This window comes from Monodon monoceros, unplaced genomic scaffold (assembly GCF_005190385.1).
Source record: "Monodon monoceros isolate NGI ecotype Baffin Bay Population unplaced genomic scaffold, NGI_Narwhal_1 Super_Scaffold_12, whole genome shotgun sequence".
NCBI classification, from domain to species: domain Eukaryota; kingdom Metazoa; phylum Chordata; class Mammalia; order Artiodactyla; family Monodontidae; genus Monodon; species Monodon monoceros.
The window spans coordinates 146918822-146939296 of record NW_021703768.1 but is presented as its reverse complement, the minus strand read 5'-3'; the positions used below and the strand labels follow the sequence as shown (position 1 = coordinate 146939296).

Here is a 20475-nt window from a genome sequence, read left to right as displayed (position 1 = left end):
GTGTCCCAAGCTCACAGTGACCAAGACAAGTAACCAGGAGCCTCCAGCAAGCCAGCGTCTGCCTGCACTCATTCACATAAGAGTACCTCTTAGAAGCACAGTGCCGGGGGGGTTAAGGAGACAGTCAAGAGATCATTGTCTAGAGGGACAGCAGAAAGGGGGCAGTGACCAGCCTGCTCTGGGGCCACTAAAAGATGTAACCGCTGAAGTAGCCGGGCTGTCTTGGGCGGTCTGTCATGCTTGAGGCTGGAAGGAGATCAGCTCTGCGGCCTGACCTGGGTGGGAGGTGACAGAGGAGGAGAAGGCTGGCAGTAGTGAAGATAACCCTGAGAGCGGCAAAGACATAAGACTTGGGGGGCGGTCATGGGGACCTGTGGGGTAGGAGAGCAAGATCTCAGACTAGCCTTCCTTCCTATCATCTTTTCTTTCCTCACCTACTGCCACCAGGTGGACCTGGTTCAGATCTGGCCTTGTCACCAGGTAGCGATGAGATCTAAGGCAAGTCACCTGATATGTCTGAGCCTCTGTTTTCTTGTCTATAAAATGGGGGCAGTAATACCCACCTTCCAGGGCAGTTGTGTCGAGGTAGTTTATGTACAGTGTATAGCCTGTGATAGGCATTCATGTGGGGCTACTTCCCTCCCAATCTACTTCTGAACCTTCATCCCACATCTTCCGTCTCTTTTTTCTCCTCTCTTTCTCTCTTCTCATGCTTTCTCCACTCAGGGTGCAAGGGGCAGAGTTGCCCTGGGGCCCTCCCATTTCCCTCCGTTACCCTCAGCCTGGGAGGGTGAATGGCTAGAACATGGTCACAGAGCCAAGAAGCGGTGACCCTTCTTCACCCGGCTGCAACGCCCTGCTCTGATTTTCCACATCAGAAATAGAGAACGCGTGGTTCTAACAGAGGGCTTTTGTGCCGCTTCTAGATGCCAGAGGCTGGGGTGCAACGGCGTGCTGGTAAATACTTCATGACCAGCTCTCTGATGGGAAGCCCTGCTTTGTGGCATTTGCCATTTTCCATGGTGTAAATACTCCCACCATGGCCAATTTCAATAAGATACTACCCAACAGAGTTGGGAACAGATGCACAAAATCGGCTCATTATGGGTGTATTTGGACACAGAAATGTATAAATGGATATTTCAGTGGTTTACGGAAACAACAGAAGGGAATCCTTTGAATCAGGACTTTCAGAAAACCAGGGCCCAGTGGCCGCAAAAGCCAGACTGCCTTCCCATCACATTCAGCGTGCTGCTCTAAAAGTGCTGCCCCCTCTCTCTGGAGTGTCTGAACTCAGATGTCCCTTTACATCATCCATATTCTGTGATATCTTTTCATTTACTTATCAGATATGTCTTAGTATTTAACCAGGGCCACACAGCGCTACATCCTGTGGAAATGGCCTCCCCAGGGGCTCCTCTCCCCAGCTGCCCCTGCCCTGGTCCAAAGCTACCATCATCTCTTGTCTGCAAACACCATGTCCTCCATCTGGTCTCCTGCTTTTTTTCTTGCCAGGCTGTAATCCAGTCTCCATGTGGCAGCCAGAACTGTCTTTTTAAAGATGTAAATCTTGTCATTCCCTTCTTAAAGCCCTTCAGTGGCTTTCTACTTCAGGGTTTCAAAAAATCCGAACTTCTTGCCTTGGCCCAGTATGTCCTGCCTGCTCTGACCCATGCCTGCCAGGGTGATCTCATACAGGACCACCCTCTGCTCACTCCTGGACTTCAGCCAGTTCCTAGAAGGCTCCAGGCCCTTTCCCATCCCACAGTCTGCCTGCACCACTCTGTCCCCATTCTCCTCATGCCTCCTTGCCTCAGAGGTCTTTGCTTTATGTCACCTCCCTAGAGGGGTCTTGCTGACCACTCCATTTAATGTAGCATCCTTTTCCCACTCATTCTTTGTCTGGCATCCTGGTTGTTTCCAGCAATGCGTCAATCAAAAACTAGTATTATCCTATATACTCAGCGATCATATATACTTGTGTACGTGTCTCTCTCCCCAGCTAGACTGAGCTACTTGAGGCTAGGAGTCATGTCTGTTTCATTCACTTTAGTATGCCCAGCATCTAATAGAGTGTTTGGAACATCACTGGTGACTTCGTGAATTAATAGATGAGTGATTTGGGATGGATGGATGGCAATGGATAGCTAGACAGATGGATGTTTGGTTGGATGAATGATGAATGGATGTCTAGTTGGGTGGACGATGATGGGTGAATAATGGCAGATGGATGAATGGATGGATAGATAGGAACGGATGAACTTTCCCACTACGCTGTCAGCTTCTTCAGGGCAAGCACCACATCAACTCTGAATCCTTAGTGCCTAGCACAGTGCCTGCACAAGGACAGGCACTTGGTAAATTTTGGTGGTTGAGTGAGCAAATGAATGAAAGAATAAATGGATGAGGTGACCCTGAGACAAGTCCTGTCACAGCTTCTTTCTCTATTTGGAATGTCCTCCTGACCCACCCCACCCCCTGGCTCCTGTTCCTTCACACATGGGTTGTGTGATGGCATTTTTTATCCCCAGGGGGCGACCTGACCTCGGTGGACCCCATGGTCCTGGAGCAGTACGTAGTGGTGGCAGACTACCAGAAGCAGGAGAGCTCGGAGATCAGCCTCAGCGTGGGGCAAGTGGTAGACATCATCGAGAAGAACGAGTCAGGTAGGAGACCTAGACCACCTCCCTTCCACCCTACACTCTCACCAAGCCTCTGGGACAGGAAACGCTTGGGAGTGCAAAAGCTGCAATGGCCAATCCAGGCTGCTCCGTTTCCACGGATCTGGTTGATGGCCTCCTAGAAAGCTGGCCTTGTTTGATCACAGTGCTTGAGTACTCCACTTGGTCACAGCTCACCAGCATCCTGTTGGGTCAGGTGTTATCGACTTGTCCTGAGGCTCACATTTTAGGAACATTCCTTCTGGTTTCAGAGTACTTGGAGACACGGAGTCCAGCATTCCACTGGAGATTTGCTCTGTTGATTTGCCTTTGGCTACCATGGGAGTCCTCATGAAGGTTCTGTCAGCTGTGGGCTCTGGTGGGATGGACACACTGCCTCAGCCCACCTGCCCTCAGAGGGACCGCTGGTCACATACAGGCAGACCTCAGAGATATTGTGGGTTTGGTTCCAGACCGCTGCAATAAAGCGAGTCACGTGAATTTTTTGGTTTCCCAGTGCAAAAAAAAGTTACATTTATACTATACTGTAGCCTATTCAGTGTGCAGTAGTCTTATGTCAAAAAAACAATATACATACCTTAATTTAAAAATACTTTATTGCTAAAAAATGCTAACCGTCATCTGAGCCTCCAGCAAGTCGTAATCTTTTTGCAATAGTAACATCAAAGATCACTGATCACAGATCACATAACAAATAGAATAAGAATGAAGAAGTTTGAAATCGGGAGAATTACTGAAATGTGACACAGAGACACGAAGTGAGCAAATGCTATAGGAAAAATGACACCAATAGACTTGCTTGATGCAGGGTTGCCGCAAACCTCCAATCTGTAAAAAACACATTATCCGTGAAGTGCAATAAAGCAAAGCACAGTAAAACGAGGTCTGCCTGTACACTGGCCGGGACAGAATGTGATGTGACGGAGACACTTAGCCTGGCTTTCCACCTGAACTCCGCATTTCACAGCCATCCAGGTCACTTCGTTGAGGAGGCTGCTTCAAGGATTAAATGAGGCAGTGCATAGAGAGTGCCTAAGCCTGTGTTTGGCACATAGGTACTCAAAAATGTGTTTCCTTCCCTTTTGCCTTCTTTAGCCGCAATAGGGCATTGGTACCATTGAAGACAGAGAGCAAGGAGCAGGGGATGAGTGGATCCTCTCCAGGAAAAAGTGGCATTAAACCCCCGCTGGCTTTGTTGTAGCTAAAATGTGACATTGACTAGCAATATTAGTGGGCCAATCTCTGTGATACCCCAGTGGCTAGTTAAGGTCCAACAAACAGGGAAAGACTGTCTCCGGCAACCTCTGGAGCATGTTCCCGTTAGTCAGGAGATGAGCATTAGCCAACCAAAACTTCTTGATTACACAGTACAGCAGTTGTTATCCCTGCTTCACAGCTGAAGACACCAAGACTCCAAGTGACTCAGTCACTCAGCCCAGATCTTGTGACAGGTTGCCGAGCTGGAGTTCCTAACCAATTCCAGCTGGCCCCGAGGCCATGTGATGTTCCAATTCCTAGAAATGAGTACAGGCAGTCTGTAGGTATGACTGGGATGCTCCGTGGGGATGGAAGAAGGGAGCACCCACCCACCCCCACCCCGCTTTGCTTTGCCAGCTTGAGCGACGTCAGGAAGAACACGTTGCTGGGAGAAGGGGAGGAGGCAGGATGGGGTGGGGGCCAAGCCTGGTGTGTCCAGAGGACAGCAGGGAAAAGGCATAGGTCCAGATCTTCAAGTGGCCAACAAACTCAACATTTGTTTTCAATTACCTTTTACTTACCCAAGTAATATATGGATATGTTCTTCTGGAAACATTAATGATAAAAGTTAAAATCTATTTTTTTCCGCTAGCTTCAGGCCTATTCCCCTTTCCAAACCCAGACTGCCCTTCTATCAGTTTGGGGTGAATGCTTCTTGATAACTGTATACACACATGTGTATAAATATGTGTACAGGGATAGGACTTCCCTAGTGGAGCAGTGGTTAAGAATCCGCCTGCCAATGCAGGGTACACGGGTTCGAGCCCTGGTCCAGGAAGATCCCACATGCCACGGAGCAACTAAGCCTTTGCGCCACAACTACTGAGCCCGCGTGCTGCAACTACTGAAGCCTGCACACCTAGAGCCCGTGCTCTGCAACAAGAGAAGCCACCGCAATGAGAAGCCCGCGTACCGCAACAAAGAGTAGACCCCGCTCGTCGCAACTAGAGAAAGCCCGTGTGCAGCAACGAAGACCCAGCGTGTCCATAAAGAAATAAAGAAATGTATTTATTTTTTAAAAAACTCTATACAGGTATATATGTATGTACACAGTGTACACATTTGTACACGTGTGTATACATATATGTGCACATGTGTACATTTATATAACTGTATGTACACACATACATACACATCGTATTTCATGCGTCTATATATAATTTTGTAGGTTTTTTAAGCCCAGTGGTGTATCGTTCTATACATTTTGACCTGCAACATGCTTTTTCTTAAGTCAACATTTAGCTCTTATTCTTTTAACATCTGCATACTATGTGAAAATGTGGCATACTATAAGCCATATCTTCCTTTAGTATGAACAGTATATCTGTGTGCACATTGGTGAGTGTTTCTTTAGGTTAGATACGCAGAAGACTGCTGGACCATAAGATACGCATACTTTAAATGTTAAGATACAGCCAAATGACCTGCTTCCAAACTGTGGCCATACCAATTTACTCTCCTTCCAGCAATGCATGAGGCATTTGTGCCAGTAGTTAAGAGCTGAGGCTGTGAAGCCAGATGGCCTGGGTCGAATCCCGGCTCTGCCACTTTCTTTGTGACCTCGGTCAAGTCACTGCCCCTCTCTGAGCTTGGCTTCTCCATCTGTAAAATGGGGCAGTAACAGAATGCAGCTCACAGGCTGCTGTGAGGACTCAGCCCGTCAGCAGTAGATGCGAAGCACTGAGACAGTCTGGCGCATCTTTGCTGTCATTGCTATTGTGACACGTTCCTTAATCCCGCACAGATACCTACAAATAGGAGTCCTTAGGAAGGCATATATGGCATATTTCTGATTTCTGGTTTTCTGCAGGTTTATCAACCCCATTCATTCACACAGACCCACGCGCGCACACACACACACACGCGTGCGTGCACGCACACGCACGCACACACACGCGCACACCCCAGCCACCAAAACGTGTATTTTAAGAGGTGCCCCCAGTCAAGTAAAGCAGAAGGTGGCTTCTACCTCAGGGAGCTCAAAAGCAAAGGCCTCCCTGTAAGACCGGGAAGCTAGTCCAGAGTCTGCCCCTTCCTTCTCTTCTCCTTTGGGGTCTCCGGGACCTGGAGGTTTGTGACCTTGGGGAGCAGATCCTATTTTTCCATTTATGCAGTGCAGAGCCAGCTGGGCCCTGTATTAACTTCCTGTGGCTGCTATAACAAATTACCACAAATTCAGTGACTCACGCCAACACAAATTTATCATCATATGGTTCTAGAGGTTAGAAGCCCAAAATGGGCCCCAGTGGACGAAAGAAAAGGCAGTGCTGGGGCTGTGTTCCCTTCTGCAGGCCTGGGTAGTATCTGCTCCTTTGCCTTTTCCATTCGCTAGAGGCCAGCCACATCCCGTGGCTCGCGACCCCTTCCTCCACCTTCAGAACCAGCAGTGTTGCCCCTCTCTGTACCTTCCTTCCTCAGCCACATCTCCCCCTGACCCTCCTTCTGCCTGCCTTGTGATTAAACTGCGCCCACCCAGATAAGCCAGGATAACCTCCTATTTGGGAGCTCAGCTGACTGGCAAGCTTAACTCCATCTGCGACCTTAATTCAAGCCCTTTGCCATGTGCATTGTTATTCTGCCTACCACAGGCTCCATGAGAGCCCTTTCTCTAAAATGGGAGGGCCTGAGTCTCAGTGAACGGCCTCTCAAACTGTTATATCTGCGGCCAGATTTACCTTGACATGAACAGACGCAAAATCAGTGTCTCAGATGAGTTATTAGGGCAGTGGTTTCCGTATCAGAGAGCCCTGGGTGCAAGTCGCAGCTCGGCCGTAAGCCGTGTGAACTTGCACGAGCCTTGCCTCTTGGAGCCTCAGTTTCGTCGTCTGTGCAGTAGGGATGATAATGTGAAGATGATATAAGATAATGCAAGTAAAATGATTAGTGCCTTGCACACCTTAGCGAAGGGAGCTACGTTCTTTACTCTCATCCTTTAGGACAACCTTTCTCCCCACCCCCATCCCCGACTCCCCTCCACAGCCCCGTCCCAGGCTCAAGAGCAGGTTTCCTGTTAGCCTGTCTCTAGCAGTTAGCAGTCAGCTCACATGGGTAGTTGTGTTCTACTAATAAAATGGAGACTTTTGAGCCCTACGCTGAGCGTTGGCTCCTGTAGCGGCTGAATCTAATATTATATTCTGACGCCCGGCCCTCACACCTGACCCAGCTAATATCAGTCTGCACTCTCATTTTCCCAGGTTGGTGGTTCGTCAGCACCGCTGAAGAGCAAGGCTGGGTCCCCGCAACCTGCCTCGAAGGACAGGATGGTGTGCAGGATGAGTTTTCCCTACAGCCTGAAGAAGGTAGGAAGCAGCCGGAGCCTCGGGCTCACTGAGGAGACCGTGAGGGCCGTTGGCACCCAATCCCTTCCCTTCGGCCTCTGCCTCCCAGCCTCCTAGACTAGAGCCTCTGGACATGAAGCCAGGCCCTGGGGTTGGGGCAGAGCAAGCCCGCCCTTTCTTAGGGGCCTTGGGGAGCCAACCCAGGTGAGCCTGGCTGGAGCTGGGGCCCTGATACCTCCATGGGACCTCAATGGCGCCCAGCCAGATCGCTGTCAACACCTCACTCTTCCTCCCTTGAATTATCCTGATGGCCAAGGTGCTGGGGCTGCTCCAAGCTCATTTACAAGACATCTGAAGCCATCCGTGAAGATCTCTGCTTTGTCTGCTTTCTGTGTTGGTTTAACGGCCCTGACTGGGTGTCAGGATCAGAGCTGACCCTCCTAAAGAGTGGTTCCCGCTGTGTCAGAAATCTTAAGGCTCAGCCAACTCCCCTTTCCCCCCAGGAGCATTCCTCAATCTAGAGTATGAGTTCACTTTAGCTAATAAACGGGAGGGTTTTGGAATCAGACCTGAATTTGACTCTCACCACCGAATTTGAATTTGTACCACTTACTGGCTGAGTGGTCTTGGGCCAGCAACTTAACCTTTCTATGCTTCAGCCACTTCCTCTGAAAATGGAAACGATGGTATCTACGTCATGGGATTTTTTTTTTTTTTATTTAAATGAGATCCCACATGCAAAGCACTTGGCAAAGAACCTAAAACAATGAATAACTAGGAACAGTTATTATCATAGAGCTATGCCTTACCTAGGGTTGAATATTTGGGGCTTTTAGTTGACTGTTTAGAAAACACAAAGCCACTTGAGTATGTATTTAACAGAAAAGAGGGTAAGGAGAAGGGATATTTCTATGCTCAAAGGTTAGCAAAAAAAAAAAAAAAAAAAAAAATGCATATGTGGTTTGCATTTAGTTTTATTGCAGCCAGCACCCGCAGAGTAAAATGCCTTTTGTTTTGCTCTGCGTTTGTGGGGCCCACCAGGCTCTAGGGGCGGCGCTAATGAGAAGAAAGTGCAAAAATCAACTCAGGTTAAGGGGTAGTCATGTGCTGTGTGGAAACTATAGCTCCCTTAGACAGTTAATGATTCCTACCACGGGGCGTGTCTCTGTAAGGGACTGATTATTGTCCCCATTTTACAGATGAGAAAAGAAGCTCAGAAAGTAGAGACACTTGCCCGGGGTCACACAGCTAGAAGATGGGAGAGAGACCACATTTTCCTAAGGGTTTGTACATTTCTTCCCCCTGCCATGAGGGCTTCTCTTAGTGCCTCTTTATAATCATGCTAGGAATAGCATTGTGTCTATTGGGTGGCTCTTCACTCAAGTTCAAGGTTAGTACTCAGGAATTTGGTCCTTCTGAGACACCTGGGGCGTGGCATAGACGCAGAAATAATTGCTCCTAAGTGGGAGCACGGGCTTGGTGTGGCCTTTGCCTCAAGACACTGGAACTGCTTTCTTCTTACCTCTGCCTTCTGCCCTTCGCCTCCACATGCTGCCCATCCAGTCTCATGGAGATGCTGGCCTCTGCCCCAGCCCATGGGCCGCCGCCGGACTCTGGGGGACCTGTATGCCATCAGCTGGCGTCAAGGTGCCTACCTCAGAGTTTTCCTCCCCGCTCGGTATTCGGAACTGGGTCCCTGCATCTGCATGCTCTGGGACTGCCCGCGCCTGTTGCATGTGAGAAACGGTGATCTGGTCTGTACCGTGTGTGTTGGCATGTAGGTTTGGGAGGAGGGAGCTTAGGGTGTTTGTCAGCCTGGGGCCCTAAAATTTCCCAGGGTAAAAAATGATGCCTGGGGGCCCCTGTAATGCTGAACCAGTGACCTGTTCCCTTCATCAGGTGCATTTGAGTGGCCAGGGAAAAGAAACCCACGTTAAACCAGCTTAAGCAAAAGGGAAGTGTATTGACTCATGTCATTGAAAACCCTAGGGTAGGGTCAGCTTCTAGCATGGCTGGATCCAGGAGCTTGAAAATGTCTGCCAACTGAAGAAAAATGCCCAGCCTAGAAGTTGTGAGTTAAGTTTTATACAGGCACCTTACTGAGGACTCTAGCCTGGGAGGCAGCCTCTCAGATAGCTCTGAGGAACTGCTCCAAAGAGGTAAGGGAGGAACCAGGATACATAGGAGTTTTTGGCTGGAAAAACAAAACAAAACAAAACATGTAGTCTAACATCAAAAGATTACTGCTAATCACAAAAAGCAGATATCTTTTTTTTTCTGATAAATTTATTTATTTTATTTGCTTTTATTTTTGGCTGCGTTGGGCCTTCGTTGCTGCTCACGGGCTTTCTCTAGTTGCAGCGAGCGGGGGCTACTGTTCGTTGCGGTGCGTGGGCTTCTCATTGCAGTGGCTTCTCTTTGTTGCAGAGCACAGGCTCTAGGCATGCGGGCTTCAGTAGTTGTGGCTCGTGGGCTCTAGAGCACAGGCTCAGTAGTTGTGGCGCACGGGCTTAGTTGCTCCATGGCATGTGGGATCTTCCCGGACCAGGGCTTGAACCCGTGTCCCCTGCATTGGCAGGCGGATTCTCAACCACTGCGCCACCAGGGAAGCCCCAGATATCTTAAGTTAATGATTTTAGTGCTTTTCTATGAATGGAAAGATGCAAGAATCTGGTCTCATTGAAATGATTCCTTAGATATGCGTCTTAACTATCTAAGGCCAGTATCCAGAGCACAGAATGCTTCCTGTTTTTATCCATCCCAAATGCCCCTCAGGGTGCACTGTTGGGGGTGACTGCAGTGGCTCATGGCTTGATGGCAGGCAACATTCTTTGTTTACTGGCATGGCAGGCAACATTCCCTTTCTACCTGTCCTCGGCACCTGAGGCTTATTCTCGGCACCTGAGGCTTATTCTCGCCACCTTCAGCTCCCATTCTCTACCTTGCTGGAACCACTGTCTCATGGTGACAGTAGTTCCAGGCACCCTTCAGGGGCACCCACCAAAGAAAATGCTTCACCTTCAGCACGATCAGTTGGTTCCAACTGACCCAACTGGGTCATGTGCCATCCCTGAACTCATCACGGTGGCCAGTCACTTTGGCCAGGCCAGTGTTATGCACCCTCCCCATCCCTCTGGGTGGTGGCGAGGTCACCCTCACCCAAACATGTGGCTGGAGGCTGGCAGTGCCACCAGAGGAAGGGCAGATGAATGGCAAGCAGGCAGTGTTACCCATCACGCAGTCTACAAGTTCTCCCACTTCCCTTTGTTAGGGAACCCTGAGCATCCTACGGAGCCCAGAGAGGGTCTCTGGTTGCTAGAGAATCCCCAGGAGTCCAGGGCCTGCAGTACCAACAGTACGTAGTCCGGGACCCAGGCAGTGCCCCTTCTCACCTGGCCAGACAAAACTTCTGTGCATCCACGGGGTTGAGTTGCGCCCAGCACCCTTCACAGCACCCACAGCCCAGCCTGCATCTGTGAGTGAGGGAACAGCTGACTGCGCTGTATACAGAATGTGTGCAGCTTGAGTCAGCTCAGCCCCCACAGAGCAGGTCAGGGGGCTAGATCAATAGATAAATAAACGCCCTGTGTGTTTTCTGCCTCCCTCTGCACCAGCTGGGAAGGCCGCAGACAGCCTGTGGTGTTTTCCCAGCGAGGGAGAGAGAGGGGCAGCCCGGACACACTATCAACGTCAGCCCACAGCTGGCTCAGTCCCTCCCTGCGGGCTGCAATGTAACCAAAACAGGAAAGCCGGCTCCTAGCCTCACTGGCTCCCCTGGGACACTCATCTGTTATCCGTCTCAGCAGTCACTGCTGACAGTGTTGGGGATGGGAGCTATTCTCTTGCTCTCTGGAGGGCCCTGCCCGAGCGTGACAATGAACGACCCTGCCAGCGGGGCCCTGCAGGGGGTCGGGGGTGAGGTCCTGCTGTGGGAGGGACACAGCCCGAGGCAGCTCTCTTGGCTTTGGGGGTAGGAGCAGGAAACCACTGAGAGTGGGATGGAAGGCACCCCAGTGGCGTTAATGAAAACAGAAGCAGGCAGTCATTTCATGATATATATCTCAAATCATTATGTTGTACACCCCAGAAGTCGATTATATCTCAATTTAAAAAATAAATTTAAAAAAATAAAATTGAAGCTTCAGGCGTGGTTGGATCCAGGGGCTTGAAAACAATGAAAAATGGAGATCAGCTACCAGCTAGGTAATGAGCATTGCTAGCTGTCTCCTCCCTGGTAGTGATTCCACCCCAAACCGTATACATGCTGCCAGATCTAGCTTGTCCCTGACCCTCCACCACTAAGAACTGCAGGGGAGCCACAGAGGGTTTAACATCCACCCCGCCCCTGCTGCAGCGTGAGCGAGGTGCCTCCCACCAGGCCTTTGGGACTTGTTCATTTACTAAACATTGACTATTTTACTAAATAGATCCTAAGTATTCCCAGTACCGTGCCCAGTGCTAGAGATAGAGGAATGAGCAAGACAGGCTCAAACCCCTGCCTTCCTGGAGCTCTTACTCTAGCGGGGGAAACAGACATGGAACATAATATAAGTAAATTATCTGGTATGTTAGAAGGTAATTCCTGGTAAGGGGGGGAAAATAAACCCGGGTAAGGGGGCTGAGGGTGCCATGGGTCTGGGTATTGCATAAGGCAAGGTCAAGGAAGGTGACCTTGAGGCACAGATTTGAGGAAGGTGAGTGCAAATGTATGATGCTGAGGGATTTCAGAGGAACTGACCTGCCGTTTGTCCTGTGTCCTGTTGCTGCTTGCACAGGGTCATCCAGGGCTAAGTGAGGGTCGCTTATTGGGGGCCAGGGGCGGGGGTGCGGGGGTGGGAACAGAGATGGTGCACAGAAGTCTTTGGAGGAAATCCCTCCTTACGAGGGCATCTCTCAGATCACAGCCTTGGCCATCAACGTCCCAGGGCTTATATAGTGTCTTTGACTTACCCCAACATCTGTTTGTCCCCACAGAGGAGAAGTACACAGTCATCTACCCATACACAGCTCGTGACCAAGATGAAATGAACCTGGAGAGAGGAGCTGTGGTGGAGGTCATCCAGAAAAACCTGGAAGGCTGGTGGAAGATCAGGTACCCTCTGCAGCTGGGTGGGTTTCAGGTCATGTAGGCTCCAGCTGCACAGATATCTATCTGTAAGCAGTTGCAGAGGAGGTGAGGTTTCAGCCTGAGCTATAAAAGGACGCTTCTCCTCTGTGCTGTTTGGCTTCCTTCCCTACCCATATCCTTCTCTAAAAATGCATAATAAGCAAAACTGTGTCTAAACACACTGAACCACCGATAGCAGTAACCCAATTGAGCAAGACTGGCCTCCACCTCCAGATGTGTCTCCTAATGAGTAAGTGGAGGCTGAAGCTGCCCTGCGTGAGTGATTTCCCACTCCAGCCCCGCTCTGAGAGCAACAGGATGCTAAACGCCACATGGACAGTAGCCCGTCCTAAAGCTGATCATTTGCCGTCATCTCTCAGAGTCCAGTGGAGACCGGCTTTCCAAACAGTTTGTCACAGCTCTTTCACCCATGTGATGGAATTGAAAGCTCATAGGTAAAGGTGGCCAACTCATCTTGCTCTACTTGGGACTTTCCCAGTTTTAGTAATGAAAGTCCGGGGAACTCCCTCTTTGGTTACCCGGGCGGGCAGGGTGCAGCCTCAGGAAATTAGGGCAAGAGAAGAAGCCTGAGGTCCCTGCCACCTGGTGTCTGTGCCGTGATGTGAGGCCGGACATGAGGCAGGACATTGGGACCACTCACATGGGTCTGAGTGTGTGACCCTTCATTCATTCAGCAAACCTACACCAAAATCTGTTTTGGGCCAAGCTGTCTACTGAAAGCTGGTTAGTCAACAGTGAGAAAGAGACAGTAGTTCAGACCCACAGGCATAGAAGGCAGACTCAGACACAAGTACAGGGCAGGGAGGTGAGTGGGGGTGTAGGAGGGCTGCACAGGGGACTTTGGAGCACAGAAGAGGGCTCCTCAGCCCGGGAGTCAGGAAGACTTACTCAAAACTGAGGTTTGAAGCTGGAGTAATGACAACAATAACTCACATATCTGGATTATATGTGTTACCTTGCTGTATAACAAATTATCCCAAAACTTAGTGACTCTGGAATTCAGGTGGCTCGACTGGGCTCAGGGTCCCTCATGAGGTTGCAGTGGATGTTGCCACGGTCATCAGAAGCTTTGACTGAAGCTAGAAAGTGACCGAGCCAGGTTTTGAACCCATACCTTTCTGACCCCAAAGCCCACTCAGCATTGCATGTGTTGCCTCTCTGTTTATGGCTTTGTGCCCCCAAGTGATGAACTGTCTCATAGTGATGCCCGGATTGTGTGTAGTCTGACGTTTTCCAATTAGCACAAGATTTAGTCCTTCTCAGGGGATATTTTAAGATTGATAGACACCAAACTGCAGATTTCTGCCTCCTTTGAAGTTTGCTTCTAGTTATAAAGGACTTTTTTTAAAAATTGAAACGCAGTGCTATTTAGTTCTTAAGGTGATTCTTGACGAGAGATGTGACCCTGCCATATATTATCTCCAGTCTGTTAGATGTCGTCCCCAAAGGTGTGGGCACCTGTTTTGTGGTTCAGACCAGTGGGATGCTGGCAATTTTAACAGCAAGCTCTCCAGGGGAAAATGCTCTGGAGTTGCGGTGTTTGCCAATTTCCGTGGTGTAAATACTCCCACCGTGGCAGATTTTAAGCTCCCAGTGTGATGGCACTAAATGCCGAGTTGGGAAGAGATATGAACAGCTGGCTCTCACAAGTGCTGTGAGCTGACTCCAGCACACCTCTGGTCCCAATCAACCCCTCTGGTCATGCTATTCAACCGAGTTCCATAGTGCAGAGAATTAAACGATTGTTACATTCGTTCAGTTCCCTTTGGAATTCAGTGAGCTGGCCTCTCAGGGTCTCAGTCACTCCGAAGCTCAGTGACCTGTGGTAACCCTGGAACCAACCCCCGACCTGCTTCGTTCTCATCTGAACGCGTGTTTAATCTCCTTCTTAAGCAATATGACTGGAGGCCCACCCTGCCTATGCCAGGCTTTGTGCCGGGAGCTGGGGCTTCTGGGAAGAGGCAGCAAAGCAGCACAGACTCTGGTGTCGGCTTTCTAGGTCTGGATCCATTTCTGCCAACCCCCAGGTTGGATGGATGAACTATAGCAATAGCTATCAAGTGCTTGGAACAGGAAGGACATGGAGTAGGTGCTCACTAAGTGTCACTTACCGTTATCATCATGGTCCCAGTAGTGACGACTGTACGGGGACAGTGACTGCAGCAGAGCTTTGTGGCTGCTCACCCTTGCCAGGCCCACTGGCAGTTTGTCCACTTGTCCCCTTTTTTCTTCACTCAACTCACTGGGAGCGAGGGCCCTCACACACACAGATGAATCATCCATGATCCTCGCCCCCAGGAGCTCGAGTTCTAAGTGGGGAGACAGGACCGTCACAGCCAAGTGTCACTGTGTGTTATAGGTGCTGGGATTGTGGGGTGTGCAGGAGACAGTGGGGGGCACCGTGGAGGGAGGCTCGGGAAAGGCTTGAGAGGGGGCACGGTATTAAGCAGAGCTGGGAAAGAGGAGCACAAAAGAGAATGGGCTTGGGCTTCCCTGGTGGCGCAGTGGTTGAGAGTCCGTCTGCCGATGCAGGGGACGTGGGTTCGTGCCCCGGTCTGGGAAGATCCCACATGCCGCGGAGCGGCTGGGCCCGTGAGCCATGGCCGCTGAGCCTGTGCGTCCGGAGCCTGTGCTCCGCAGCGGGAGAGGCCACGACAGAAAAAAAAAAAAAAAAGAGAGAGAGAATGGGCTTTCCAGGCAGAGGGTCTCTAAGAGCAGGGGCAGGGGGTTGAGAGATGGTGGAACTTTTGGGAGAGCGCAAGCTGTGTGGGGTGGGCAGGACATGAGGGTTACCGTGAGAGCCAAGGCTGGGGAGGTAAGGAGAGGCCAGACTGGGGAGGCCCAGCTGAGGGCTTAGGCTTCATCAGGAGGCAGCAAGCCGTGTACCAGCCCCTGGCCCTGGGCAGGTCGTGGTCCACCGTTCCTGCCATCTGGGACCCGAAGTGGGATTCACAGTAGGAGCGCAACTTCTTCCCATGGGCCTGGCAGAGCGGCCTGACGGGCATCCTTCCCCCTCCTCCCAGGTACCAGGGCAAAGAGGGCTGGGCCCCAGCCTCCTACCTAAAGAAGAGCAGCGGGGAGCCTGTACCCCCAAAGTTGGGCCCCGGCTCACCCGCCCACGCAGGCGTCCTCGAGCTGGACGGCGTCTCCCGGCAGCAGAACTCGGTGGGCCGGGAGAAGGAGCTGCTCAACAACCAGAGGGATGGCCGGCTTGAAGGCCGCCCGGTGCCCGACAGTGACGTCAAGCAGAGTAAGTGCCACCCACCCGAGCTCCCGGCAGCTGGGCACCTACTACGTGCCAGGCTCTGTGCCCAGAGGTCCTCACATGTTGTCCCTCATCCTCACGGCAGCCCTGCTGCCCACCATCCTGTAGATGAGAAAACAGGCTCACAAACCCCAGGTCACTCGTTCCAGTTCATTCAGCCAGCAAGTTGCAGAACCTGAGTGGAGAGACGTGGCTTTCCTACTCAAGCCATGTTTCTTGCACCGTCTCATATCACCAGAGCTCCTGTTTCTCAAGCCCCTACTAGGTGCCAGGAATCTTATAATCAGTCTCACTGACTCCTTGTAACAACCTTTGAAGGACCTACTCCTTTTATTTTACAGGTTAGGAAACAGAGATGAAAGGGTTTGTCCAAGGCTACCCAGCTAGTGAACAGTGGAGCCAGGACTTGAACCCAGGTCCCTCTGACTCAAGTGCCAGTGGTCTGTCTGCAGGGCCTCATTTCTGAGCCAGGGGGAGAAAAAGTGGACCCTGTGTTGGGTTTATTCCGAAGATAGTTCTTTACTCATCTTGCTTTTCAAAGCTATTTTACCATTTAATGTTCCCAGCACACCTGAGAGTAGGTTCATTATTGTTGTCAGCTGCATACCCGGGATGCCAGCCTCAAGCATGTGACCCTGTACAGGGCAGAAGGAGTCTGTCTGTTGGGAAAGGACTAAAAACTAGCCACAAGGATGCAGTCACTTGCCCCTCGCTGGGCTTCTCCAGCTGTTTAAAGTGGCTCTTATGGTCAGTGAACTTCTTGAGTCTCTCAGTTGTTCTCAGCCACTCTGAGAAAACACTGACATGCCATGGCAGGATCCTGTCCTGCATGGCCAAGAGCGTAGGAGGGTTCCCATTAACACTAGAGGAGCGAGTGAAAATCTGAAAGCCCGTGTCTCTGTTAGGATATATAGGTTCAGATGCTCAAGCAAAGCCTCCCCACTACTATCACACACATACACCCAATAACAACGGCTCAAGTAATTTAGATGTTTATTTCTTTCTCACCGAGCCGTCAGGTATATGTCCAGAGCTGCTGTGGCAACTCTATCCAGTCACGAGTCTTGTTATGCTGTATCTATCTTGTGTTGCCCTCATCCTCCTGGTCCAGGAGGGCTCACCACCAGTCCGGCCAAGGAAAATGAGGCAGGGAGAAGTGGAAGACTGGACTCAGAAACTACAGACTTGTTACTCTTTCACATCCCATCGGCCAGAACTTAGTCACATGGCAGTACCTAGCTGCAAGGGAGTCTGGGAAATGTAGTCTTTACGTAGGCAGTCAAGTGTCTGGCTAAAACTCTGTTGTGATTTTTTTCTAATAGAAGACAGGAAAAATGGGTATTTAAGAGTTTTGCAGTCTCCTCTACGCGCCAACTACCAAACTACACCTCTGTGTAGACCCATGCTAAGCCAGCTCTGACAGCATATGGGGTGCCTTCCTCAATGTTCTGCCCTTAGCCAGGAGCCTTGGACCACTGCAGAGTCGTCCTCTTCTTGATCCTGAGACCCAGAGCAGGGGCAGCCCAACTCCAGAGTAAAAAGCCCTGAAGTCCTCAGTCCAAGTTTGTTTGGCTCTGTTTATGCATTGTTTAATTTGGGTTTGTTCCAGAGCACAAAGCCAGGGGCAGTACCATTAATGCGTGCTTGCCACATGCCAAGAGCCTCACCTGTATTGTTGACTTTCATCTCCACCACTGCTTCCAGGAGGCAGGCATTATCACCCCCTCTCCAGAAGAGGACCATGCAGCTCAAAGTCACATAACTTGTAGCCTCCCACCTCTGCGTTACTCTGAAGCCTGCACTTGTTGCCTTTGCTGGAAAGCTTTCCATTGCTCCAGGACTGGGCACCATCCCCTTGTTGATGGAGAGTCCTGAGCCCAGTCTGAGTGTCCCCTTTCTAGTTGGGCTCTCCCATAGGAAGCGTCGCAGTCGCTCGCTGATGCCTGTGCTCTCTCCTGCAGGAGAGAATAGATCTCTCGTGGTGTCCACCTCAGGAATTTTATCTGTCGTCTCTTTATAGGATCACCCAAGATGAGACAGAGACCCCCTCCTCGCCGGGATATGACCATAGTAAGTGGACCCTTGCAACTGGAGAGCCAGACCCTGACCTGAGATTAGCCCCCCGACACTCACCTCGCCTTCTCCAAGGATGCACTCTTTCCTGCCCACACAGCAGCCTTGTGAAGCTAATCCCACGGACAGGTGGAAAGACTGAGGTCCAGGGAGATCAAACAGTTCGCCCATGGCTTTGTGACAGTTAGGTCTCAGGATGTACTTTCTGCTTCCTGAGCCGACTCCGCTTTATCTTAGATAAGTCTCCTTGAATAACGTAACTTGAAACCAAAATGAGATAAGGCACACGTTTCGCTTGTGGTGCCATTCTGATCTTTTACTTTCATACTCCATTTTTAACTCTGTAAGCAGTACTTTGAAAATGGGCTTTCTTTTTTTAATGTCTGCCATTTATCGAGCACCTTTTGGGTGCCAGGCAGCATGCCGGTGTTTCACTACATGAACTCATTGAATGCTCTCCGTGACCCCACCAGGTAGATCCTGTTATTACCCACATTCTACAGGAGATAAAACTCAGGCCTCCAGGAGGGGAAGGGATTTGCCCAAAGTCACACCAATGGGTCTAACTTGCAAACCTGTGTTCATTTCACAACACTTGTTGCCTCTTAAGTTCAGAGAATATTGTCTTGCCCCAAATTTTCATGATTATAGGCAAATGTCCCATGTTTTTTCTCATTGCCCTAAAGCTGAAAGTCCAGTGACCTATCTAGAAGACGATGATCTGAGTGGTCCCCTTTGTTTTGTCCTAGAATCCAAATGGGTCCGCCAGAGCCCCCTTGAGGGTGATTGTGTGCCCCAATCCCTTAGCGCCTCCCATTCAGCGCCATGGGAATGAACTTACAGTGGTTTTAACACTGTGTTTAATTGTACCAGCCTCGAGGTCTGCCCAAGCCTCCCATCCCACCCCAAGTGGAGGAAGAATATTACACCATCGCTGAATTCCAGACCACCATCCCTGATGGCATCAGCTTCCAGGCGGGCCTGAAGGTCGAGGTGAGTGGACGTGGTCTCACTTTGTCTACCTGTGATTCCTTTTTTTTTTTTTTAATTTATTTTTTTGAAGTATAAGTGATTTACAGTGTTGTGTTAATTTCCGCTGTACAGCAAAGTGATTCAGTTATACATATATACGCATGCTTTTTCATATTCTTTTCCATCATGGTTTATCCCAGGATATTGAATATCGTTGCCTGTACTATACAGTAGGACGTTGTTGTTTATCCATCTTATATATAATAGTTTGCATCTGCTAATCCCAAATTCCCAGTCTGTCCCTCCCCACCTACCTCCCCCTTGGCAACCACAAGTCTATTCTGTCTATCTATGAGTCTGTTTCTGTTTCATAGGTAAGTTCATTTGTGTCATATTTTAGATTCCACGTGTAAGTGATATCATGTGGTATTTGTCTTTCTCCTTCCGACTTACTTCACTTAGTATGATAATCTCTGGGTCCATTCATGTTGATGCAAATGGCATTATTTCATTCTTTTTTCTGGCTGACTAGTATTCCATTGTATGTGTGTGTGTGTGTGTGTGTGTGTGTGTGTGTGTGTGTGTGTGTGTATACACACACCACACTTCTATCCATTCATCTGTCAGTGGACACTTAGGTTGTTTCCATGTCTTGGCTGTTGTAAATAGTGCTGCAGTGAACATTGGGGTGCATGCGTCTTTTTGAATTAGAGTTCTGTCCAGATATATGCCATTCTCATATGGCAACTCTATTTTTAGTTTTTTGAGGAACCTCCACACTGTGCTCCATAGTGGCTGCACCAACTCACATTCCTACCAACAGTGTAGGAGGGTTCCCTTTTCTCCACACCCTCTCCAGCATTTATTTGTAGACTTTTTAACGATGACCATTCTGACCCATGTGAGGTGACACCTCATTGTAATTTTGACTTGCATTTCTCTAATAATTAGCGATGCTGAACATCTTTTCTTGTGCCTGTTGGCCATCTGTATGTCCTCTTTGGAGAAATGTCTGTTTACATCTTCTGCCCATTTTTCAATTGTGTTGTTTGGTTTTTTGTTGTTGCGTTATATGAGCTGTTTGTATATTTTGGAAATTAAGCCCATGTCGGTCGTATCATTTGCAAATAATTTTTTTCAGTCCATGGGTTGTCTTTTTGTTTTGTTTGTGGTTTCCTTTGCTGTACAAAAGCTTGTACTACTTGTGATTTTTGATTCTAGGCACCATCTCCTATTCCTGTGTTCTTTTTTTTTTAGTAGCGGCTTTATTGAGATATAATTCACATATCATACGATTCAGTGATTTAAGGTATAAAATTCAGTGGTTTTTAGTTTAATTACAGAGTTGTGCAACCATCACCACCATCAACGTTAGAACATTTCATCACCCAAATAAGAAACCCTGTACACATTAGCAGTCCCTCCCCACGTCCCCTCAATTCCTCTCAGTGCCCCTGCCCCAGCCCTAGGCAACCACTGATCTATTTCCTGTGTCTATAGATTTGCCTCTTTTTATCACCTCCTCCTTCCTTGATTGCCTCTCCTCTCCCCTTTACTTCCCACTTCTTTGCTTGTCTACTCCGTTCCCTGCGTAAAGGCCATCATAAATCCTTTCTCCCCTCCCATTTCTCTTTTCTTTCTCATGGGGTTAGAGCTTCAAGGTGTTTCCCATGTTTCCAGGAAAGCCCGTAAGTAATGGGATAGCAGTTAGGTGCCGGCCACTGCACTAAGCACCTCACATGCCATATCTTGCCTAATCATATCGTCATTTACTCTTGTGAGGCAGGACTATTACAATTCCCATTTTTCTGAGGAGGAAGC

General features: G+C 49.5%; 1 protein-coding gene across 2 annotated transcripts in view; it reads left to right on the top strand.

Annotated features, from left to right (window-relative positions):
- Nucleotides 1–20475, top strand: part of SH3PXD2B (SH3 and PX domains 2B) — a 111919-nt gene that overhangs the window by 77300 nt on the left and 14144 nt on the right. For both annotated transcript variants that reach the window (XM_029218050.1, XM_029218049.1), the window contains exons 7-12: nt 2532–2666; nt 7133–7237; nt 12191–12308; nt 15368–15594; nt 17630–17679; nt 18556–18675. In XM_029218050.1, coding sequence (XP_029073883.1) covers nt 2532–2666; nt 7133–7237; nt 12191–12308; nt 15368–15594; nt 17630–17679; nt 18556–18675 — 755 coding nt within the window. The remainder of the gene's footprint in view (nt 1–2531; nt 2667–7132; nt 7238–12190; nt 12309–15367; nt 15595–17629; nt 17680–18555; nt 18676–20475) is intronic.